This window comes from Mustela erminea, chromosome X, assembly GCF_009829155.1.
Source record: "Mustela erminea isolate mMusErm1 chromosome X, mMusErm1.Pri, whole genome shotgun sequence".
In the NCBI taxonomy this organism is placed as follows: Eukaryota; Metazoa; Chordata; class Mammalia; order Carnivora; family Mustelidae; genus Mustela; species Mustela erminea.
This window is the reverse complement of record NC_045635.1, coordinates 75,243,993-75,264,115: the sequence shown is the minus strand read 5'-3', so window position 1 is coordinate 75,264,115 and position 20,123 is coordinate 75,243,993. Positions and strand designations below refer to the sequence as shown.

Below are 20,123 nucleotides of genomic sequence, written 5' to 3'. Positions count from 1 at the left end.
AGGTTTGGGACAATCATTCAATGTCTGGGATAGAAATGAGATGAGAATAAAAAAAAAATCTGAATAATCTTAGAGCCACATTGGAAGCATAATGCTTCAGATGTTTAGTAAGTTTAATATTCTGTACAATTTTGTACTCCCCCCCCAAAAAAAAACAATGTTCAATGCCTTGTGGAGAACACAACCTTTAAGGGGACTATATATGTAAATTGGAACTATAAACAGATTGAAGAAGCCAAGAATGAAAAGCCAATGATAGCAATGACGAGATGGGGAGATAAGTGTAACCAGGAACAAATTTCATGAAGTGGGTAAAATGGAGAAGGACAGAACAACTAGAACAACTAGAAGACCTAATCCCAGGACCCTGGGATCATGACCTGAGCCTAAGGCAGAGGCTTTAATCCACTGAGCCACCCAGGCGCCCCTATTTTTAATTTCTTGAGGAATCTCCACACGGTTCTCCAAAGAGGCTGCACCAACTTGCATTCCCACCAACAGTGTAAGAGGGTTCCCCTTTCTCCACATCCTCTCCAACACATGTTGTTTCCTGTATTGCTAATTTTGGCCATTCTAACTGGTGTAAGGTGATATCTCAATGTAGTTTTAATGTGAATCTCCCTGATGGCTAGTGATGATGAAGATTTTTTCATGTGTCTGATAGCCATTTGTATGTCTTGATTGGAGAAGTGTCTGTCCATATCTTCTGCCCATTTTTTGATATGATTGTCTGTTTCGTGTGTGTTGAGTTTGAGGAGTTCATTATAGATCCTGCATATCAACCTTTTGTCTGTACTGTCATTTGCAAATATCTTCTCCCATTCCGTGGGTTGCCTCTTTGTTTTCTTGACTGTTTCTTTTGCTGTGCCGAAGCTTTTGATTTTGATGAAGTCCCAAAAGTTCATCTTCGCTTTTGTTTCCTTTGCCTTTGGAGACATATCGTGGAAGAAGTTGCTGTGGCTGATATCGAAGAGATTACTGCCTATGTTCTCCTCTAGGATTCTGATGGATTCCTCTCTCACATTGAGGTCTTTTATCCATTTTGAGTTTATCTTTGTGTACAGTGTAAGAGAATGGTCAAGTTTCATTCTTCTACATATAGCTGTCCAGTTTTCCCAGCACCATTTATTGAAGAGACTCTTTTTTCCACTGGATATTTTTTCCTGTTTTGTCAAAGATTATTTGACCATAGTGTTGATAGTCTCTGGGCTCTCTACTCTGTTCCACTGGTCTATGTGTCTGTTTTATGCCAGTACCATGCTGTCTTGGTGATCACAGCTTTGTAGTAAAGCTTGAAATCAGGTAGCGTGATGCCCCAGTTTTATTTTTGTTTTTCAACATTTCCTTAGCGATTTGGGGTCTCTTCTGATTCCATACAAATTTTAGGATTATTTGCTCCAGCTCGTTGAAGAATACTGGTGGAATTTTGATTGGAATAGCATTAAAAGTATAGATTGATCTAAGCAGTATAGACATTTTAACAATGTTTATTCTTCCGATCCAAGAGCATGGAATGGTCTTCCATCTTTTTGGGTCTTCTTCAATTTCGTTCATGAGTGTACTGTAGTTCTTTGAGTACAGATCCTTTACCTCTTTGGTTAGGTTTATTCCCAGGTATCTTATGGCTCTTGGTTCTATAGTAAATGGAATCGATTCTCTAATTTCCCTTTTTGTATTTTCATTGTTAGTGTATAAGAAAGCCACTGATTTCTGTACATTGACTTTGTATCCTGCCACATTGCTGAATTGCTGTATGAGTTCTAGCAGTTTGGGGGTGGAGTCTTTTCGGTTTTCCATAAAAAGAATCATGACATTTGCAAAGAGAGAGCATTTACTTCTTCATTACCAATTTGGATACCTTTTATTTCCCTTTGTTGTCTGATTGCTGTTGCTAGGACTTCTAATACTATGTTGAACAAGAGTGGTGAGAGTGGGCATCCTTGTCGTGTTCCTGATCTCAACGGAAAGGACGCAAGCTCTTTCCCATTGAGGATCATATTTGCTGTGGGTCTTTCATAGATAAATTTGATGAAGTTCAGGAATGTTCCCTCTATCCCTATACTTTGAAGCGTTTTAATCAGGAACAGATGCTGGATTTTGTCAAATGCTTTTTCTGCATCAATTGACAGGACCATGTGGTTCTTCTCTCTTCTCTTATTAATTTGTTCTATCACATTGATTGATTTGCGAATGTTGAACCATCCTTGTAGCCCAGGGATGAATCCCACCTGGTCATGGTGGATAATCTTTTTAATGTATTGTTGGATCCTGTTTGCTAGGATCTTGTTGAGAATCTTAGCATCCATATTCATCAGTAATATTGGTCTGAAATTCTCCTTTTTGTAGGGTCTTTTCCTGGTTTGGGGATCAGGGTAATGCTGGCTTCATAGAAAGAGTCAGGAAGTTTTCCTACTGTTTCAATTTTTTGAAACAGCTTCAGGAGAATAGGTGCAATTTCTTCTTTGAAAGTTTGGTAGAATTATCCGGGGAATCCATCAGGTCCTGGGCTCTTGTTTTTTGGGAGTTTTTTAATCACCGCTTCAATCTCGTTACTAGATATTTGTCTATTCATGTTGTCAATTTCTTCCTGGTTCAATTTTGGGAATTTATAGTTTTCTAGGAATGCATCCATTTCATCTAGGTTGCTTAGCTTATTGACATATAACTGGTGATAATAACTTCTGATGCTAGTTTCTACTTCCTTGGTGTTCGTTGTGATCTCTCCCTTTTCATTCATAATTTTATGTATTTGAACTTTCTCTCTTTTCTTTTGGATTAGTGTCGCCAATGGTTTATCGATCTTATTGATTCTTTCAAAAAACCAGCTTCTGATTTCATTGATAAGTTCTCCTGTATCTCTGGTGTCTACCTCATCGATCTCAGCTTCAATCTTGATGATTTCCCTTCTTATGTGTGGATTTGGTTTGATTTATTTTTGATTCTCCAGTTCTTTAATGTGTAGAGACAGCTGCTGTGTTCTGGATTTTTCATTTTTTTTTTTTTTTTTTGAGGGAGGCTTGGATGGCTATGTATTTTCCCCTTAGGACTGCCTTTGTTGTATCCCATAGGTTTTGGATTGATGTGCCTTCATTTTCATTGGTTTCCATAAATTGTTTCAGTTCTTCTTTGATCTCCTGGTTGATCCAAGCATTCTTAAGCAAGGTGGTCTTTAGCTTCCAGGTGTTTGAGTTCCTTCGGAACTTTTCCTTGTGATTGAGCTCCAGTTTCAAAGCATTGTGATCTGAGATGTGCAGGGAATAATCTCAGTCTTTTGGTATTGGTTGAGTCCTGATTTGTGACCCAGTATGTGGTCTATTCTTGAGAAGATTCCATGTGCACTTGAGAAGAATTAGTATTCTGTTGTTTTAGGGTGGAATGTTCTGTATATATCTATGAGGTCAATCTGGTCCAATGTGTCATTCAATGCTCTTGTTTCTTTATTGATTTTCTGCTTCGATGATCTATTTCTGGGAGAGGCGTGTTAAGATCTCCTGCTATTAATGTATTCATTTCAATATGATTCTTTATCTTGATTAATAGTTTTCTTATGTAATTGGCTGCTCCCATATTGGGGGCATAGATATTTACAACTGTTAGATCGTCTTGGTGGATAGTCCCTTTAAGGATTATGTAGTGTCTTTCTGTATCTCTGACTGCAGTCTTTAGTTTAAAATCTAATTTATCTGATATGAGAATCGCTACCCCAGTCTTCTTTTGAGGCCCATTGGCATGAGAAATGCTTTTCCATCCCTTCACTTTCAGTCTGGGTGTATCTTCAGGTACAAAATGGGTCTCTTGTAGACAACATATGGATGGGTCCTGTCGTTTTATCCAGTCTGCAACCCTGTGCTGTTTTATGGGTGCATTTAGGCCATTCACAGTGAGGGTGATTATTGATAGATATGTTTTTATTGACATCATGTTACCTTTGGAGTCTTTCTTTCTGTAGATTGTCTCTATATTTCTGTTCAATGCTATTCTTGGGCTTTTTCCTCCTTTAAAGAAGCCCCCATAATATTTCCTACAGTATCGGCTTGGTGGTTGCATAGTCTTTTAAGCCTTGCCGGTCCTGGAAACTCTTTCTCTCTCCATCCATTTTGAATATCAGTCTTTTTGGATAAAGTATTCTTGGCTTCATGTTCTTCTCATTCAGTGCCCTTAATATATCTTGCCAGCTCTTTCTGGCTTGCCAGGTCTGTGTGGACAGGTCTGACGTTATTCTGATGGGCTTTCCTCTGTACGTAAGGATCTTCTTTGTCCTAGTTTCTTTCAAGAGATTCTGCCTACAATTATAATTCTTCATTCTTACTATTAGGTGTCTCGAGGACTTTCGAGAATCTGTAATCTTGGGGCGAATCCTTTTGGCCTCTAGTACATAAACTCTGGTTCCATTCACGAGATTTGGAAAATTTTCATGAAGAACTTGTTCCACTATATCTTCTAGACTTCTTTCTTTCTCCTCCCCTTCAGGGATTCCAATAATTCTGACATTGGAACGTTTCATGGCATCATTTATTTTCCTGATTCTGTTTTCTTGGCTTCTAAGGTGTTTTTTCCAGGCTTCCTCCTGATCCTTTCTATCTGTTTGTCCTCCAGATCACTAATTCTATCTTCTGTCTCAGTTACTCTAGCGTTGAGAGAATTTAGATTAGATTGGAACTCATTGAGAGCATTGCGAAGCTCATCCCTGGTAGCTTTCAGCTCTTCCCTAATATTGAAAACATGATCTCTGGTCGTTTTCAGTTTGGCCCTAATCAATTCCTTTTGGTCACCCATGGCTTTCTCCAACCTAGCTATTGCTTGGATCATTGTTAGTCTGAATTCTCTTTCCGACATATTGTCTATGTTGATAGCCATTAGCTCTGTTGCAGAAGGTCCATCCTCTGTATTTTTCTTCTGTTGGGCATTCCTCCTCCTAGTCATTTTGGTGAGAGATGGCTGAACAGGTGTAGCTGGGTGTATCGACTGTGGTGCAGTCAAGGTGCACCCTGGAATGCTTCTGAGCAATCAAGGTTCCCCACCGAAATGAGAGAAAAAAGAAAAGGAAAAGAAAAAAAGAGAGAGGGAGAGAGACAGGAAAGAAAGGTGAGATAAAAGAGAAGGTTTAGCACAAATGGGCCCCAAGGTAAGATTTATGAAGTATACAAACAGACACAGACAAACAAAAAGACTGATAAAAGTATATGACAAGAGAAAAAAATATATATATGCAAATAAAGGAAGATCCTCGTCAAAAAGAACCCTGAGTGTAAGATTTATATACTACCAGTAGAAACACAAAAACACAGAAATACTTGTGGAAGAAAAAGATGGGAGAGTGGTTGTAACTTCTCAGTGTGGGTGAGGAAGGTTGTTTTGATTCTTCCTGGATGTATCTTGATATCTTTTTTAAAGGACTCAACTTTCCTAAGATAAGGGGGGATTAGTAATTGGTTTACCTATAGGGGTGGCATTGATTGGGGAAAGGGGATTACCTTGAAGTTTAACTGTATATGAATATTAGAAAATAAAAATTAAAAAAAGGAATAAACTAAACTAAAATAAAATTAAAAAAAAGAAATTTAAAAATAGAAATGCAAAAGGAAAACAGGTGTATGTATCAAAAAGTTCAGGTTAGAAGATTATTATGGAATTTAATGTACTGGACATCTCACTGTGACAGTAAATAGGTTAAAAAATTATCTATATAATAAAAAATTAACTATATAAAAAATGAGCCAGAATATTGGGATCGAATTAATAATAAAAATTGTCCTATAAAGTAGTGGTGGTTGTTCTCTATTCGTCTTTTTTTTTTTTTTTTTTCCTTTCCTGGTTGGTTTTCTGGGGGAGGGGCCTGCCACGTGGGTTTTCAGTCCTAGAAGTTCTCTCAGCTAAGTCCTCCCGCCCCTCTCAAGGGGGTAAGCTCTGAGGAAACTGGTTTTTTTCAGGCTTTTGTTCTCTGGAGGTTTTTATATTTGTTCACTTTTGTTTTTCTCTCTCACCTTGACCGCTTTTGATGGTTTTTGTAGGTTTAGAGGAAAGCAAACTGCACCCTGACCTCCCTCTCAGAGAGAAGCCTCAGTCTGGCTGCAGAGCCCATATAAATCCCCCCTTGGCCGCTGGCAGAGCAGGTTCCCAGTTGCAGTCCCCAGGAACTCAGGATTTTTTGCTTGTACCCAAAACCATGGCAGCGGCGGCTCTCTGGGCAGCTCCAGACTGCCAGAGAAGTTCCAAGCAGTGATCACACACTGAGATGTTCCCGCTGGCACGGGCTGGGAGTGCCTGGTCTTTCAGGTCTGAGAGCACCCAGCTGGCGTTTTTGTGTTCCTCTCTCAGGGGAGGGCACGGGGCACTACTCGGGCTCTGATGGCACAGCAGGGCACTTGCATGGGGACTGCAAAAATGCTGTGCTTCTGTTGGCTGGTGAGGCTCCCAGCACCTCACAGAAGCCAGGCCCCATGCACTCTCAGGCACACTGGGGGCTCAGGGACAAAGACCTGGTTTCTCCACCACACTCTCTCTGGCTCTGCGCCAGGGGTGGCTGTCCTGGGTCTGGGGACTTAAGCCCTGGCTCTAACACCCCGATTTCTGCAATTCCCCCCCCCCCCCGCTCCGGTGATCCTTTGCTCTTTTTGAGTGCTTTCTACAAGACTCCCGAGATAATGCTCGTTCCCAGATGCAGGGCACTCTTGTATTGAATATTACTTTCTAATGGGTTGCCTCTGGTGGCTCCCTCCCCCTTTTGTTTATCTTCTGATATCAATCGCTGTTCCCACTCTGCTTTACCTGCCCACTGGCGTCTTCTGCTCCAGTAGAGATCCAGACGTGTATAATTCTGATCTCAGGCTGATTGCATGGGTGATTGGAGATCTTTGGAAGGTAATCAGCTCACTTTAGGGTGCAGGTTGAACGGGCACCTCCTTCTACTTCCCCGCCATCTTGTCCCCCCCCCCGTAATTTTTTTTTTTTTAATCAAGATATTTTCCTATTTGTAAGATAGCTACACTAGGGGGAAAAAAAAAAAACTTACCAGTATTTCTGTTCTTTAAAATTTCAACTTTAAATAATAGGGCAGGTCAATTTTTAAAGCTACAGAATGGTTGAGAATGTTAGAATACTTAACTGTAGAGCTTCTCTGTCTCTCTCCCTCTTTCTTATTCTTTTTATATAGTTAGTAACATTTTACTACCCGTGCTTCCATCCTTTTAATTTGAGAACTCTTCTATGATCTTTTGGCTCTCAGAAGAGCTGGCTCAAAAAGAAATCACTCAAAATCCACAGTGATAATTAGTTTAGACAGGCATTTGAAAACTGTCAGATATGTATGTTCATTGAAAATTCTCTAGTGCTGTTATTTTAGTTTATCTCTCAAACATTAATAAAAATTATTTTTACATTCTAGACAGGATTTATTTTTAGGTAATTCTCACACTGGATAAAGACATCCAGTGCTAACATCACTTTTGACATAGCCTAGACCATCCTTTGGCAAGTTTCTTTTTCAAACATAAAATTTGGTCCCTTACACTAGAATAGGACAAATTAATCTTAAAAATTATACTCCCAGTTAACCTAGCATACAATTATGGTAACATTTTGGTTCTAATATGGATAACTTTTAAGATTTTCTGAATTTAATTTCCAAAACATCTTCCATCAGAAGCTCAAGGGAGGGATGCCTGGATGGCTCAGTTGGTTAATCATCCACCTTCAGTTCAGATCATGTTTCTGGGGTCCTGGATTCAAGCCTTGCATTGGGTTCCCAACTCAGCATGGAGCCTCCTTCACCCTCTCCTCCCTGTTTGTGTTCTTTTTCTTGCTACTTCTATCTCTCTCTCAAATAAATAACTAAAATCTTAAAAACAAACAAACAAATGAAAAAAAAAAAGAAAACCCAAGGGAATCCCATCTCTTTCAACTCCAAAACATGGTGAGGAAACCACTGCATAAATTCTAGGAAAGAAATATCAGTGAACATTTCATTTTAGTGGTGGTATAGCTTAACTAATGAGGTAATTAAAATTTAACAATATGAATGAGTTCTTTTTTTAATAACAGAAAATATTTTTTCTAGAATGATAGACTATTTACATATGAATAGTCTATCATATATATACACACATATATTATGAGTAGAACTTAAAACTTTCACCTTGAAATGTGACATCCTAAAACCCTGAACATCAATTTGCTGATTAACAATGTTTAGTTTAGTTATGGTACTTTCCTTTTGATCCTATCAGACATCATCATGCTTCATATTCACTAACTTTTGCTGTGAAAGCCAAATTGTGAATTGACACCAAAATAGTCCCTTTATTGATAAAATTAATCAAAACATAACTGTATTAACAGAACATTCGCAAAGTTATTCTTTCAGCAGTATGTTGTTTTGGCATCGTGGGAAAAGAAAAGTAAAATAATGACTTGAAAATTGCATCCAAAACTGTGTAAGTGATACAAAATCTGGAGACAGCTCAGCTTGGAACTCTTTTAAGGCAGAATCAGAATATATGTCATCTTAAATACTTACAGTTTTAAGGCCATGGAGTAAATACTGCGACTTCAGACAGTTAAGAAAAAAATAGTAAGTACAACATATTTTGAAATCAATCTTCTTTGAAATTTACATCTTACCTTTCCTTCTTTTTTCCCAGATTTCCACTGATTTAGGATAAAATGGAGGCAAAGGGAGCAAAGGAAAACAAAACAAGACAAAAAACAAATACAAAAATCAGCTCTAATTTGTTATTGGAAATGCATTTTTTAATGTCATGAGTCCAATAGTAAACAATTTTGTTCTACTGAAACTATTTTCAACTTTTGTACTCTTCAGTGGCTTTGTAAATGGATATAGCAATATTGTAAATCTCATGTACCAATATGAAGAGCCATATAGAATTCTTGAATCAGTATAAAAATTTCAGTTATATACTTAGCTCACATAGGCTTTGGCAAAGAAAAGGCATCCTTCTAATCAAATATTCTCTTATTTATTGTACTTATTTTTCATACATTTTTAATGTAAATGCCTTTATCTCAAGAATGAATATAATTCTTAAATAAACTAAAACTAGGTTGGTTTGAATTCATAAATTAGGAATAAACATAAGAAATATCTAAATGGCCTTGTGTACTATCCTTAAATATTAATTTTGGTGGTTCTTAGGAGCACCTTAATTCAATTCTATTCAACTGAATCATGTTCTTTTCTTTCTCATTATACCTAAGATGTTTTGTTATTTTGTTTACTCTCATTTAAAGCTTTTTTCCCATTCAAACTCAGAAGACAAGTTAAATTAGTTTTAAGACTCCAAAACCATTTAGGACATTAGTCATTTAGATTCATTCTTCTTTGTAGATGGTGAATATACTGTATCATAAATGGATCAAATGTCTATATTTCTAGCTAATTTTGCTCCTAAACATCCTTTCTCCTTAAATTTTATCTATTTTCTGTCATATTAATAGATATGCAAAAGTTTCTTTGAGAATCTTGTTGAATACAAAAACTCATAAAAAAAATTAGAATAGAGGCAGTGTTGATTTTGGGGTAAATTCAAAGACAGATACACTTAACATCGAACATGCTCCACATTTTTAATCCAATTACTTATTCTCAAACTAAGAAAATACATTTTTCCTACCATTTTAATATAACTTGAGTTTCCAAAATGGACATTGAGGCAAGTATCCACACATAAGCACAATTTTATTATCCAAGAAAATCAAAGTTCACCTTTTTTCCCTTCAATTTTGGTATTTATGTTTGCTCTATAATATTCATACTGATCTTGTGTTGATCAAATTCAGCCTTCAATGGCTCAGTATAAAAATTCTATTTGTGAAGAGATTGCCTTAGAATGATGAATTCAGTAATCTTTCAAGAAAGTGTCCTTGGATTTAATGCCTTAAATAATTGGAATTTACATCTCTCTTCTGTATGAATGTTAATTCTTAATGATATTCATTATGAGTGATAATTCAAATTTCCAACAGAAAAAAATCACATGGACCAAACCAAACCAAAACAAAACAAATAAAAAATAATAAAAACCTTATACATATATAAGAATATAACATTAAAATATCATTTATTTTCATATCACAATAGATCTTTTTATACTTGTACCATTAAAATTTACTTGCAATAGCACAACAGATTTTAGTTAGATGTTTATCATTCATAAATCACTGAGCAATGCAAAAACATTAAAATCCTTAGGGATCCAAGTGAAGATATGAATGTTAATTACATCTATCTTTGTACATTAATGAATTATTGAAAAGTTGATTGATTAATGACTTAATCTTTAAGACTAGTCATCATTTTGAGGTGAGCTCCTCCTCACCACTTCAATGAAAAAACAAAACAACTTCAGAATGTGTTTATTTTCCTAAATTTTATATTTTAATTATAAGCATTGTTGGGACACCTGGGTGGCTCAGTGGGTTAAGCCTCTGCCTTTGGCTCAGGTCATGACCTCAGGGTCCTGGGATCAAGTCCCATATCTGGTTCTCTGCTCAGCGGGGAGCCTGCTTCCCCCTATCTCTTTGTCTGCCTCTCTGCCTACTTGTGGTCTCTCTCTCTGTCAAATAAATAAATCAAATCTTTAGGGAAAAAAACATTGTCTATTTTTGCCTTTATTTGAGAATTTCTATTGAGAAAGGCTTAAAATAGATCAGCTGGATAATATTAAAAAGGATAGTCTTACATTAATCCACATTGATGTATGAAACAAAGGCAGAAGAAATATTATTAAATTTCCTTACTAAATAGAGCGTACTGACAAGTCCTTGAAATAGGCAAAGTGTCATTCCTCTAGGGACTCAACTGCCTAGATTTTAATATTTTGTTAATGTCAAAAGGCAATCCTAGTCAGAACCCCTTTCCCCTGCTCACACCCCCAGGATCCTGTAAGTCTACTTTAACATAAAAAAATTCCTATGGAAACTTTTATCTCTAAACAGCCCAAGATAAGTGTTAGTAATCATCCCCAAAACATATGGCCACCAATATACAACTAAAAGCTCTCATGACTGATGTTTTATAAATGACCTTTTCCCAGTAATAGCTAATCCCTCAAGATCCTGGAAACCTTTCTTCCAAAATTCTTTAGAGACTTAACACTATCCTTAACCTCCTCCCAACTGGAAAGTATATAATGGTATATTCCTCACTACCTTGGTGAAACTCTTTCTTCCCATAGGTCCTGTCTCCATACTTTAACAAAACCACCTTTGTGCACCAAAGATGTCTCAAGAATTCTTTCTTGGCCATCATCATAGAACCTTAATGTCTTTCCTACATCACATAGTACCAAATAGGCTTTTGTTAAATGTTTCAAAATTAAATTAGTAATCCGGGACTAAAACCTAAATCTGGAACCTATTCAAAATCAGATAGTCTTTCAATTGTACCACATTTACTTATAATCTTCCCAGCCCTCCAGAAATTTACATATTATACAAAATGCGATGATTTGTGGTCAGTAATCTTTCAATGTATTTCAGTTTGATAAATTATAAAATAAAACAACATATTTTATATTCCAGTGCACTTTTTTCCAGAATTCAAGTGGGAGAGTGAGGTTCTTGCCTCACGTAGTGAAAGAATGAATCTCCTAAACAAAGGAGAGCAAGTAAATCCATTGAGTTTTTTGTTTGTTTGTGTGTTTTTTTGTTTTGTTTTTGTATTGTTTTTTTTTTTTTTTTTTATTTAAAATAGGGTGTTATCATTTTTTTTTTTTTTAAATATTTAATTTATTTTTTATTTTTTTTTTATTTCCAGCAGACCTGTACCCCTGGGGATAGAGTATTATGCCTCCATCAGAAAGGATGAATACCCAACTTTTGTAGCAACATGGACGGGACTGGAAGAGATTATGCTGAGTGAAATAAGTCAAGCAGAGAGAGTCAATTATCATATGGTTTTATTTGTGGAGCATAACAAATAGCATGGAGGACATGGGGACTTAGAGTGGAGAAGGGAGTTGGGGGAAATTGGAAGGGGAGGTGAACCATGAGAGACTATGGACTCTGAAAAACAATCTGTTTTGTATTGTTTTAATTTCTTCTCAATGCAACAGTATTCATTGTTTTTGCACCACACCCAGTCCTCCATGCAATACGTGCCCTCCTTAAGATCCACCACCTGGCTTTTCCAACCTCCCATCCGCTACCCCTTCAAAACCCTCAGGTTGATTTTCAGAGTCCATAGTCATTCATGGTTCACCTCCCCTTCCAATTTCCCTCAACTCTCTTCTCCTCTCCATCTCCCCATGTCCTCCATGTTATTTGTTATGCTCTGCAAATAAGTGAAACCATATGATAATTGACTCTCTCTGCTTGACTAATTTCACTTAGCATAATCTCATCCAGTACCGTCCATGTTGATACAAAAGTTGGGTATTCATGCTTTCTGATGGAGGCATAATACTCCATAGTGTCTAAGGACCATATCTTCCTTATCCATTCGTCTGTTGAAGGCCATCATGGTTCTTTCCACAGTTTCGCAACTGTGGCCATTGCTGCTATAAACATTGGGGTACAGATGGCCCTTCTTTTCATTACATCTGTATCTTTGGGGTAAATAACCAGTAGTTCAATGGCAGGGTCATAGGGAAGTTGTATTTTTAACTTCTTGAGGAATCTCCACACTGTTCTCCAAAGTAGCTGCACCAACATGCACCCCCACCAACAGATTAAGAGGATTCCCCTTTCTCCACATCCTCTCTAACACACGTTGTTTCCTGTCTTGCTGATTTTGCCCATTCTAGCTGGTGGATGGTGGTATCTCAATGTGGTTTTAATTTGATGGCTAGTGATGATGAACATTTTTTCAGGTGTCTGATAGCCATTTGTATGTCTTCATTGGAGAAGTGTCCGTTCATATCTTCTGCCCATGTTTTTATATGATTATTTGTTTTGTGTGTGTTGAGTTTGAGAAGTTCTTTATATATCCTGGATATCAACCTTTTGTCTGTACTGTCATTTGCAAATATCTTCGCCCATTCTGTGGGTTGCCTCTTTGTTTTCTTGACTGTTTCCTTTGCTCTGCAGAAGCTTTTGATTTTGATGAAGTCCCAAAAGTTCATTTTCACTTTTGTTTCCTTTGCCTTTGGAGACATATCTTGAAAGAAGTTGCTGTGGCTGATAACAAAGAGATTACTGCCTATGTTTTCCTGTAGGACTCTGATGGATTCCTGTCTCACGTGGAGGTCTTTTATCCATTTTGAGTTTATCTTTGTGTACGGTGTAAGAGAATGGTTGAGTTTCATTCTTCTACATATAGCTGTCCAATTTTACCAGCACCATTTTTTGAAGAGACTGTCTTTTATACACTGTATGTTTTTTCCTGTTTTGTCGAAGATAATTGGACCATAGAGTTGAGGGTCCATATCTGGGCTCTCTACTCTGTTCCACTGGTCTATGTGTCGGTTTTTATGCCAGTACTATGCTGCCTTGGTGATCACAGCTTTTTAGTAAAGCTTGAAATCAGGTAACGTGATGCCACCAGTTTTATTTTTGTTTTTCAACATTTCTTTAGCAATTCAGGGTCTCTTCTGATTCCATACAAATTTTAGGATTATTTGCTCCAGCTCTTTGAAGAATACCGGTGGAATTTTGATTGGGATGGAATGAAAAGTATAGATGGCTATAGGTAGTATAGACATTTTAACCATGTTTGTTCTTCCGATCCAATAGCATGGAATGGTCTTCCATCTTTTTGGGTCTTCTTCAATTTCTTTCATGAGTGTTTTGTAGTTCCTCGAGTACAGATCCTTTACCTCTTTGGTTAGCTTTATTCCCAGGTATCTTATAGTTCTTGGTGCTATAGTAGATGGAATTGATTCTCTAATTTCCCTTTCTGTATTTTCATTGTTAATGTATAAAAAGCCACAGATTTCTGTAATTGACTCTGTATCCAGCCATGTTGCTGAATTGTTGTATGGGTTCTAGTAGTTTGGGGGTGGAGTCTTTTGGGTTTTCCATAAGGGATCATGTCATCTGTGAAGAGAGAGCGTTTGACATCTTCATTGCCAATTTGGATACCTTGTATTTCTCTTTATTGTCTGATTGCTGTTGCTAGGACTTCTAATACTATGTTGAACAAGAATGGTGAGAGTGGGCATCCTTGTCGTGTTCCTGATCTCAGCGGGAAGGCTGCGAGCTTTTTCCCATTGAGGATGATATTTGCTGTGGGTCTTTCATAGACAGATTTGATGAAGTTCAGGAATGTTCCCTCTATCCTTATACTTTGAATGTTCCCTCTAACCCTATACAGGAACGGATGCTGGATTTTGTCAAATGTTTTTCTGCATAAATTGAGAGGACCATGTGGTTCTCTCTTCTCTTATGGATTAGTTCTATCACATTTATTGATTTGTGAATGCTGAACCATCCTTGAAACACAGGGATGAATCCCACCTGGTCATGGTGGATAATCTTTTCAAGGTGCTGTCGGATCCTGTATGCTAGGATCTTGTTGAGAATCTTAGCATCCATATTCATCAGTGATATTGGTCTAAAATTCTCCTTTTTGTAGGGTCTTTGCCTGGTGTGGGGATCAGGGTAATGCTGGCTTCATCAAAAAAGTCTGGAAGTTTTCCTCCTGCTTTATTTTTTTTAAACAACTTCAGGAGAATAGATGTTATTTCATCATTGAAAGTTTGGTAGAATTCTGCAGGGAATCCATCAGGTTCTGGACTCTTGTTTTTTGGGAGCTTTTGATCACTGCTTCAATCTCGTTACTAGATATCAGCCTATTCAATTTGTCAATTTCTTCCTCGTTCAATTTTGGGAGTTTATAGTTTTCCAGGAATGCTTTCATTTCATGTAGGTTGCTTAGCTTATTGGCATATAACTGTTGATAATGACTTCTAATGATTGTTTCTACTTCCTTGGTGTTAGTTGTGATCTCTCCCTTTTCATTCATAATTTTATGAATTTGAGCTTTCTCTCTTTTCTTTTGGATTAGTGTGGCCAATAGTTTATCGATCTTATTGATTCTTTCAAAAAACCAGCTTCTAGTTTCATTGATACGTTCTACTGTATCTCTGGTTTCTACCTCGTTGATCTCAGCTCTAATCTTCATTATTTCCCTTCTTATGTGTGGAGTTGGTTTGATTTGTTGTTGATTCTCCATTTCTTTAAGGTGTAGAGACAGTTGTTGTGTTCTGGATTTTTCAATTTTTTGAGAAAGGCTTGTATGGCTATGTACTTCCCCTTAGGACCGCCTTTGCAGAATCTCATATGTTTTGGACTGAAGTGTCTTCATTCTCATTGGTTTCCATGTTTTTTTTCAGTTCTTCTTTGATCTCCTGGTTGATCCAAGCATTCTTAAGCAAGGTGGTCTTTAGCTTCCAGGTGTTTGAGTTCCTTCCGAACTTTTCCTTGTGATTGAGCTCAAATTTCAAAGCATTGTGATCTGAGAACATGCAGGGAATAATCTCAGTCTTTTGGTATAGGTTGAGTCTTAATTTATGACCCAGTGTGTGGTCTATTCTGGAGAAGATTCCATGTACACTTGAGAAGAATGAATATTCTGTTGTTTTAGGGTGGAATGTTCTGTATATATCTATGAGGTCTATCTGGTCCAATGTGTCATTCAATGCTCTTGTTTCTTTATTGATTTTCTGCTTCAATGATCTGTCTATTTCTGAGAGAGGTGTGTTATGATCTCCTACTATTAATGTATTCATATCAATATGACTCTTTATCTTGATTAACAGTTTTCTTATGTGATTGGCTGCTCCCATATTGGGGGCATAGATATTTACAATTTATCTTGGTGGATAGTCCCTGAAGAATGATGTAGTGTCCTTCTGTATCTCTGACTACAGTCTTTAGTTTAAAATCTAATTTGTCTGATATGAGAATTGCTACCCCGGCCTTCTTTTGACACCCTTGGCATGAAAGATGTTTCTCCATCCCTTAACTTTCAGTCTGGTGTATCCTTAGGTTCCAAATGGGTCTCTTGTAGACAACGTATGGATGAGTCCTCTTGTTTTATCCAATTGCAACTCTGTGTCGTTTTATGGGTGCATCTAGGCCATTCACATTGAGCGTGATTATTGAGAGATACGTTTTTATTGACGTTTGTGTTACCTTTGAAGTCTTTCTTTCTGTAGATTATTTCTATATTTCTGTTCAATGATATTCTTAGTATTTTTCCTCTTTTATAGAACCCCCTTAATGTTTCCTGCAGTGTCAGCTTGGTGGTTGCATAGTCTTTTAAGCCTTGCCAGTCTTGGAAACTCTTTATCTCTCCATCCATTTTGAATGTCAGTCTTACTGGATGAAGTATTCTTGGCTGCATGTTCTTCTAATTTAGTGCCCTGAATACATTTTGCCAGCCCTTTCTGACTTGCCAGCTTTCTGTGGCAGGTCTGACGTTATTCTGTTTGGCTTTCCTCTGTAGATAAGGGGCTTCTTATTCTTAGCTGCCTTCAAGAGGGCCTGACTATAATTATAATTCTTCATTCTTACTATTAGGTGTCTTGAAGACTTTCGATAATCTATAATCTTGAGGGGAGACCGTTCTGCCTCTAGAACATGAACGCTGGTTCCATTTGTGGGATTAGGAAATTTTTCATAGAGAACTTGTTCCACTATATCTTCTAGACTTCTTTCTTTCTCCTCCCCTTCAGGGATTCCAATTATTCTGACATTGGAATGTTTCATGGCATAATTGCTTTCCCGGATTATGTTTTCATAGCCTCTAAACTGTTTGTTCCAGGCTTCCTCCTGATCCTTTCTCTCTATCTGTTTGTCCTCCAGATCACTAATTCTATCTTCTGTCTCATTTACCCTAGCTTTTAGAGAATTTAGATTAGATTGGAACTCATTGGGAGCATTGTGAACATCATCCCTGGTGGCTTTCAGTTCTTCCCTAACATTGTGTACATCATCCCTGGTGGCTTTCAGTTTTGCCCTGATCAATTCATTTGGTCATCCATGGCTTTCTCCAACCTAACTATTGCCTGGATTGTTAGCCTGAATTCCCTTTTTGATATATTGTCTATGTGGATAGCCATTAGTTCTGTTGCAGAAGGCCCATCCTCTGTATTTTTCTTCTGTTGGGCATTCCTTCTCCTAGTCATTTTGGTGATACATGACTGAACGGGTGTAGCTGGATGTATCGTCTGCGGTGCAGTCATGGTTCACCCTGGAATGCCTCTGAGAAATTAGAACTCCCCACCCAAACGAAAGAAAAAATAAAAGAAAAAGAAAAAAGAGAGAGAGAGACAGGAAAAAAAAAAAGAAAGATAAAAGAGAAAGCTTGGCCCAAATGGACCTCAGGTAAGATTTCTGAGATATACAAACAGTAAACAGACAAACAAAAAGACTGAGAAAAGTACATGACAAGAGAAAAAAAAATATACATATATACAAGTAAATAAATAAATAAATAAATAAAAAGAACCTCGTCAAAAAGAACCCCAAGTATAAGATTTATATACTATCAGGACAAACACAAATACACAGAAACACTGGCTGAAAAAAAAAGATGTGAGAGTGGTTATAAATTCTCAGTATGGGCAAGGAAGGTTATTTTGATTCTTCCTGGATGTATCTTGATATTTTTGTTAAAGGACTCAACTTTCCTAAGATAAAGGGGGATTAAAAATTGGTTTACCTATATGGGTAGCATTCATTGGGGCAAGGGGATTACCTTGAAGTTTAACTCTATATGAATATTAAAAAATAAAAATAAAAACAATAAAGTAAACTAAACTAAACTAAAATTTTAAAAATTAAAAAATAGAAAAGCAAAAGATAAAACATGGGTATATGTATCAAAAAGTAGAAGGTTATTATGGAATTTGATGTACTGGATATCTCACTGTGATTCTAAATAGGTTAAAAAATTATCTATATAAAAAATGAACCAGAATAGTGGGAATAAATTAAAAATAAAAGTTGTATCTATGAAGTAGTGGTGGTTGTTCTTTTGCTGTCTCCCTTTCTTTCTTTCTTTCTTTCTTTCTTTCTTTCTTTCTTTCTTTCTTTCTTTCTTTCTTTCTTTTCTTTCATTTTTCCGGTTGACTTTCTGGGGGAAGGGCCTGCCACGTGGGTTTTCAGGCAGTGTTCCCTGAGTTATGTCCTCCCACTCCCCTCAAGGGGGTGGGATCTGAGGAAACAGGTTTTTCAGGCTTTTGTTCTCTGGAGGATTTTATGTTTGTTTGTTCATTTGTTTTCTCTCGCCTTGACAGCTTTCGATGGTTTTTGTAGGTTTAGAGGAAAGCAAACTGCACCCTGACCTCCCTCTCAGAGAGAAGCCTCAGTCTGTTCCCTTCTTGGTGCTGCAGAACACATAAGTCCCCCTCGGCCGCTGGCAGAGCACGTTCCGAATCGCAGTCCCTGGGGACACAGGAACTCCTGCTTGTACCCAAAACCACGGCAGCGGCAGCTGTCTGGGCAGCTTCAGACCCCCAGAGAGGTTCCAAGCAGCAATACCACATGGAGATTTTCCCACTGGCCCAGGCTGGGAGTGCCTCATCTTTCCAGGTCCAAGAGTGCTGGGCTGGCACCTGCACGCACCTCTCTCAGGGAAGGGTGTGATGTGTGACGCAGGCTCTGATAGCACGGCACGGTGCATGCATGGGGATGGCAAAAAGTCTATGCTTCTGCCGGCTGGTGAGGCTCCCAGCCTCTCATGGGAGCCAGACCCCATGCACTCTCAGATGTGATCACAGTTCAGGGACCAAGACCTGGTTTCTCCGCTGCACTCTTTTTGGCTCAGTGCCAAGGGTAGCTGTCCTGGGTCCGGGGACTTAAGCCCCTGTCCCTAACTGCTCCAATTCCCACAATTTACCCCTGCAATCCTTTGCTCTTTTTGAGTGCTTTTAACCAGACTCCAAGTTAATGCTGGTCCCCAGTCACAGGGCACTCTCGTATTAGGGTATTACTTTCCAATGGTTAGTTTCTGGTGGCTCCCTCCCTCTTTTGTTTATCTTCCGATAACAGTCCGATGTTCCCACTCTGCTTTACCTGCCCACTGGTGTCTTCTGCCCCGATAGAGATCCAGAAGTGTATAATTCTAATCTCAGGCTGAATCATGGGTGATCATAGTTCTTTGGTAGGTAATCAGCTCAGTTTAGGGTACAGGTTGAAATGGAGCCTCCTCCTACTTCTCCGCTATCTTGTCTCCCCTTCTGTCCATTTTTTAATTGGATTATTTGGGGTTTTTTGGGTGTTAAGTGTTTTAAGTTTTTACAGATTTTAGATACTAATCCTTTATCAGATATATCCCTTGCAAATATCTTCTCCCATCCCAAAATTTGACTTTAGTTTTGCTGATTGTTTTTTTTGCTGTGATGAAGCTTTTAATTTTTAGGTAGTCTCAATGGTTTGTTTGTACTTTCATTTCCCTTGCCTCAGGAGACATAGTAATAAGTTGCTACAACTGCTGTCAAAGATGTTACTGTCTGTGTTCTCCTCTAGGATTTTGGTGGTTTCCTGTCTCACAGTTAGGTCTTTCATTCATTTTGAATTTATTTTTCTGTATGGTGTAAAACACTGGTCCAGTTTAACTCCTGTACTTGTTGCTGTCCAGTTTTACTAACACTATTTGTTGAATAGACTGTATTTTTCCCATTGTATACTCTTTTCTGCTTTGTCAAAGATTAATTGGCCATATAGTTGTGGGGACATTTCTGGGTTCTCTATTAGGTTCCATTGATCTATGTCTGTTTTTGTGCCAGTACCATACTCTCTGTATCATTATAGCTTTGTAATATAACTTGAAGTCTGGAATTTTGATGCTTCCACCTTTGTTTTTCTTTTTCAAGATTTTTTTTTGTTAATTGGGGTTTTCACTTTTTCATGCAAATTCTAGGATTGTTTGTTACAGATGTAGGAAAGTGCTGGTGGTATTTCAATTGGGATTGCATTAAATGTGTACAGTGCTTTGGATAGTATAGAAATTTTAACATTTTTTTTTCTTCCAAGACAAAAGCATATAATAGTTTTGCATTTGTTTGTGCCATCTTCAATTTCTTTGTTCAATGTTTTATAGTTTTTAGAATACATACCTTTTACCTCTTTGGTGAAGTTAATTCCTATGTATCTTATTGGCTTTGATGCAATTATATATAGAATTGACTTCATGATTTATATTTCTGCTCCATTATTGG

General features: G+C 37.6%; 1 protein-coding gene across 2 annotated transcripts in view; it reads right to left on the bottom strand.

The window, feature by feature from the left end:
• Positions 1–20,123, bottom strand: part of PCDH11X (protocadherin 11 X-linked) — a 452,651-nt gene that overhangs the window by 60,612 nt on the left and 371,916 nt on the right. For both annotated transcript variants that reach the window (XM_032330412.1, XM_032330413.1), the window contains exon 5: positions 8,620–8,646. In XM_032330412.1, the coding sequence (XP_032186303.1) occupies positions 8,620–8,646 (27 nt within the window). The remainder of the gene's footprint in view (positions 1–8,619; positions 8,647–20,123) is intronic.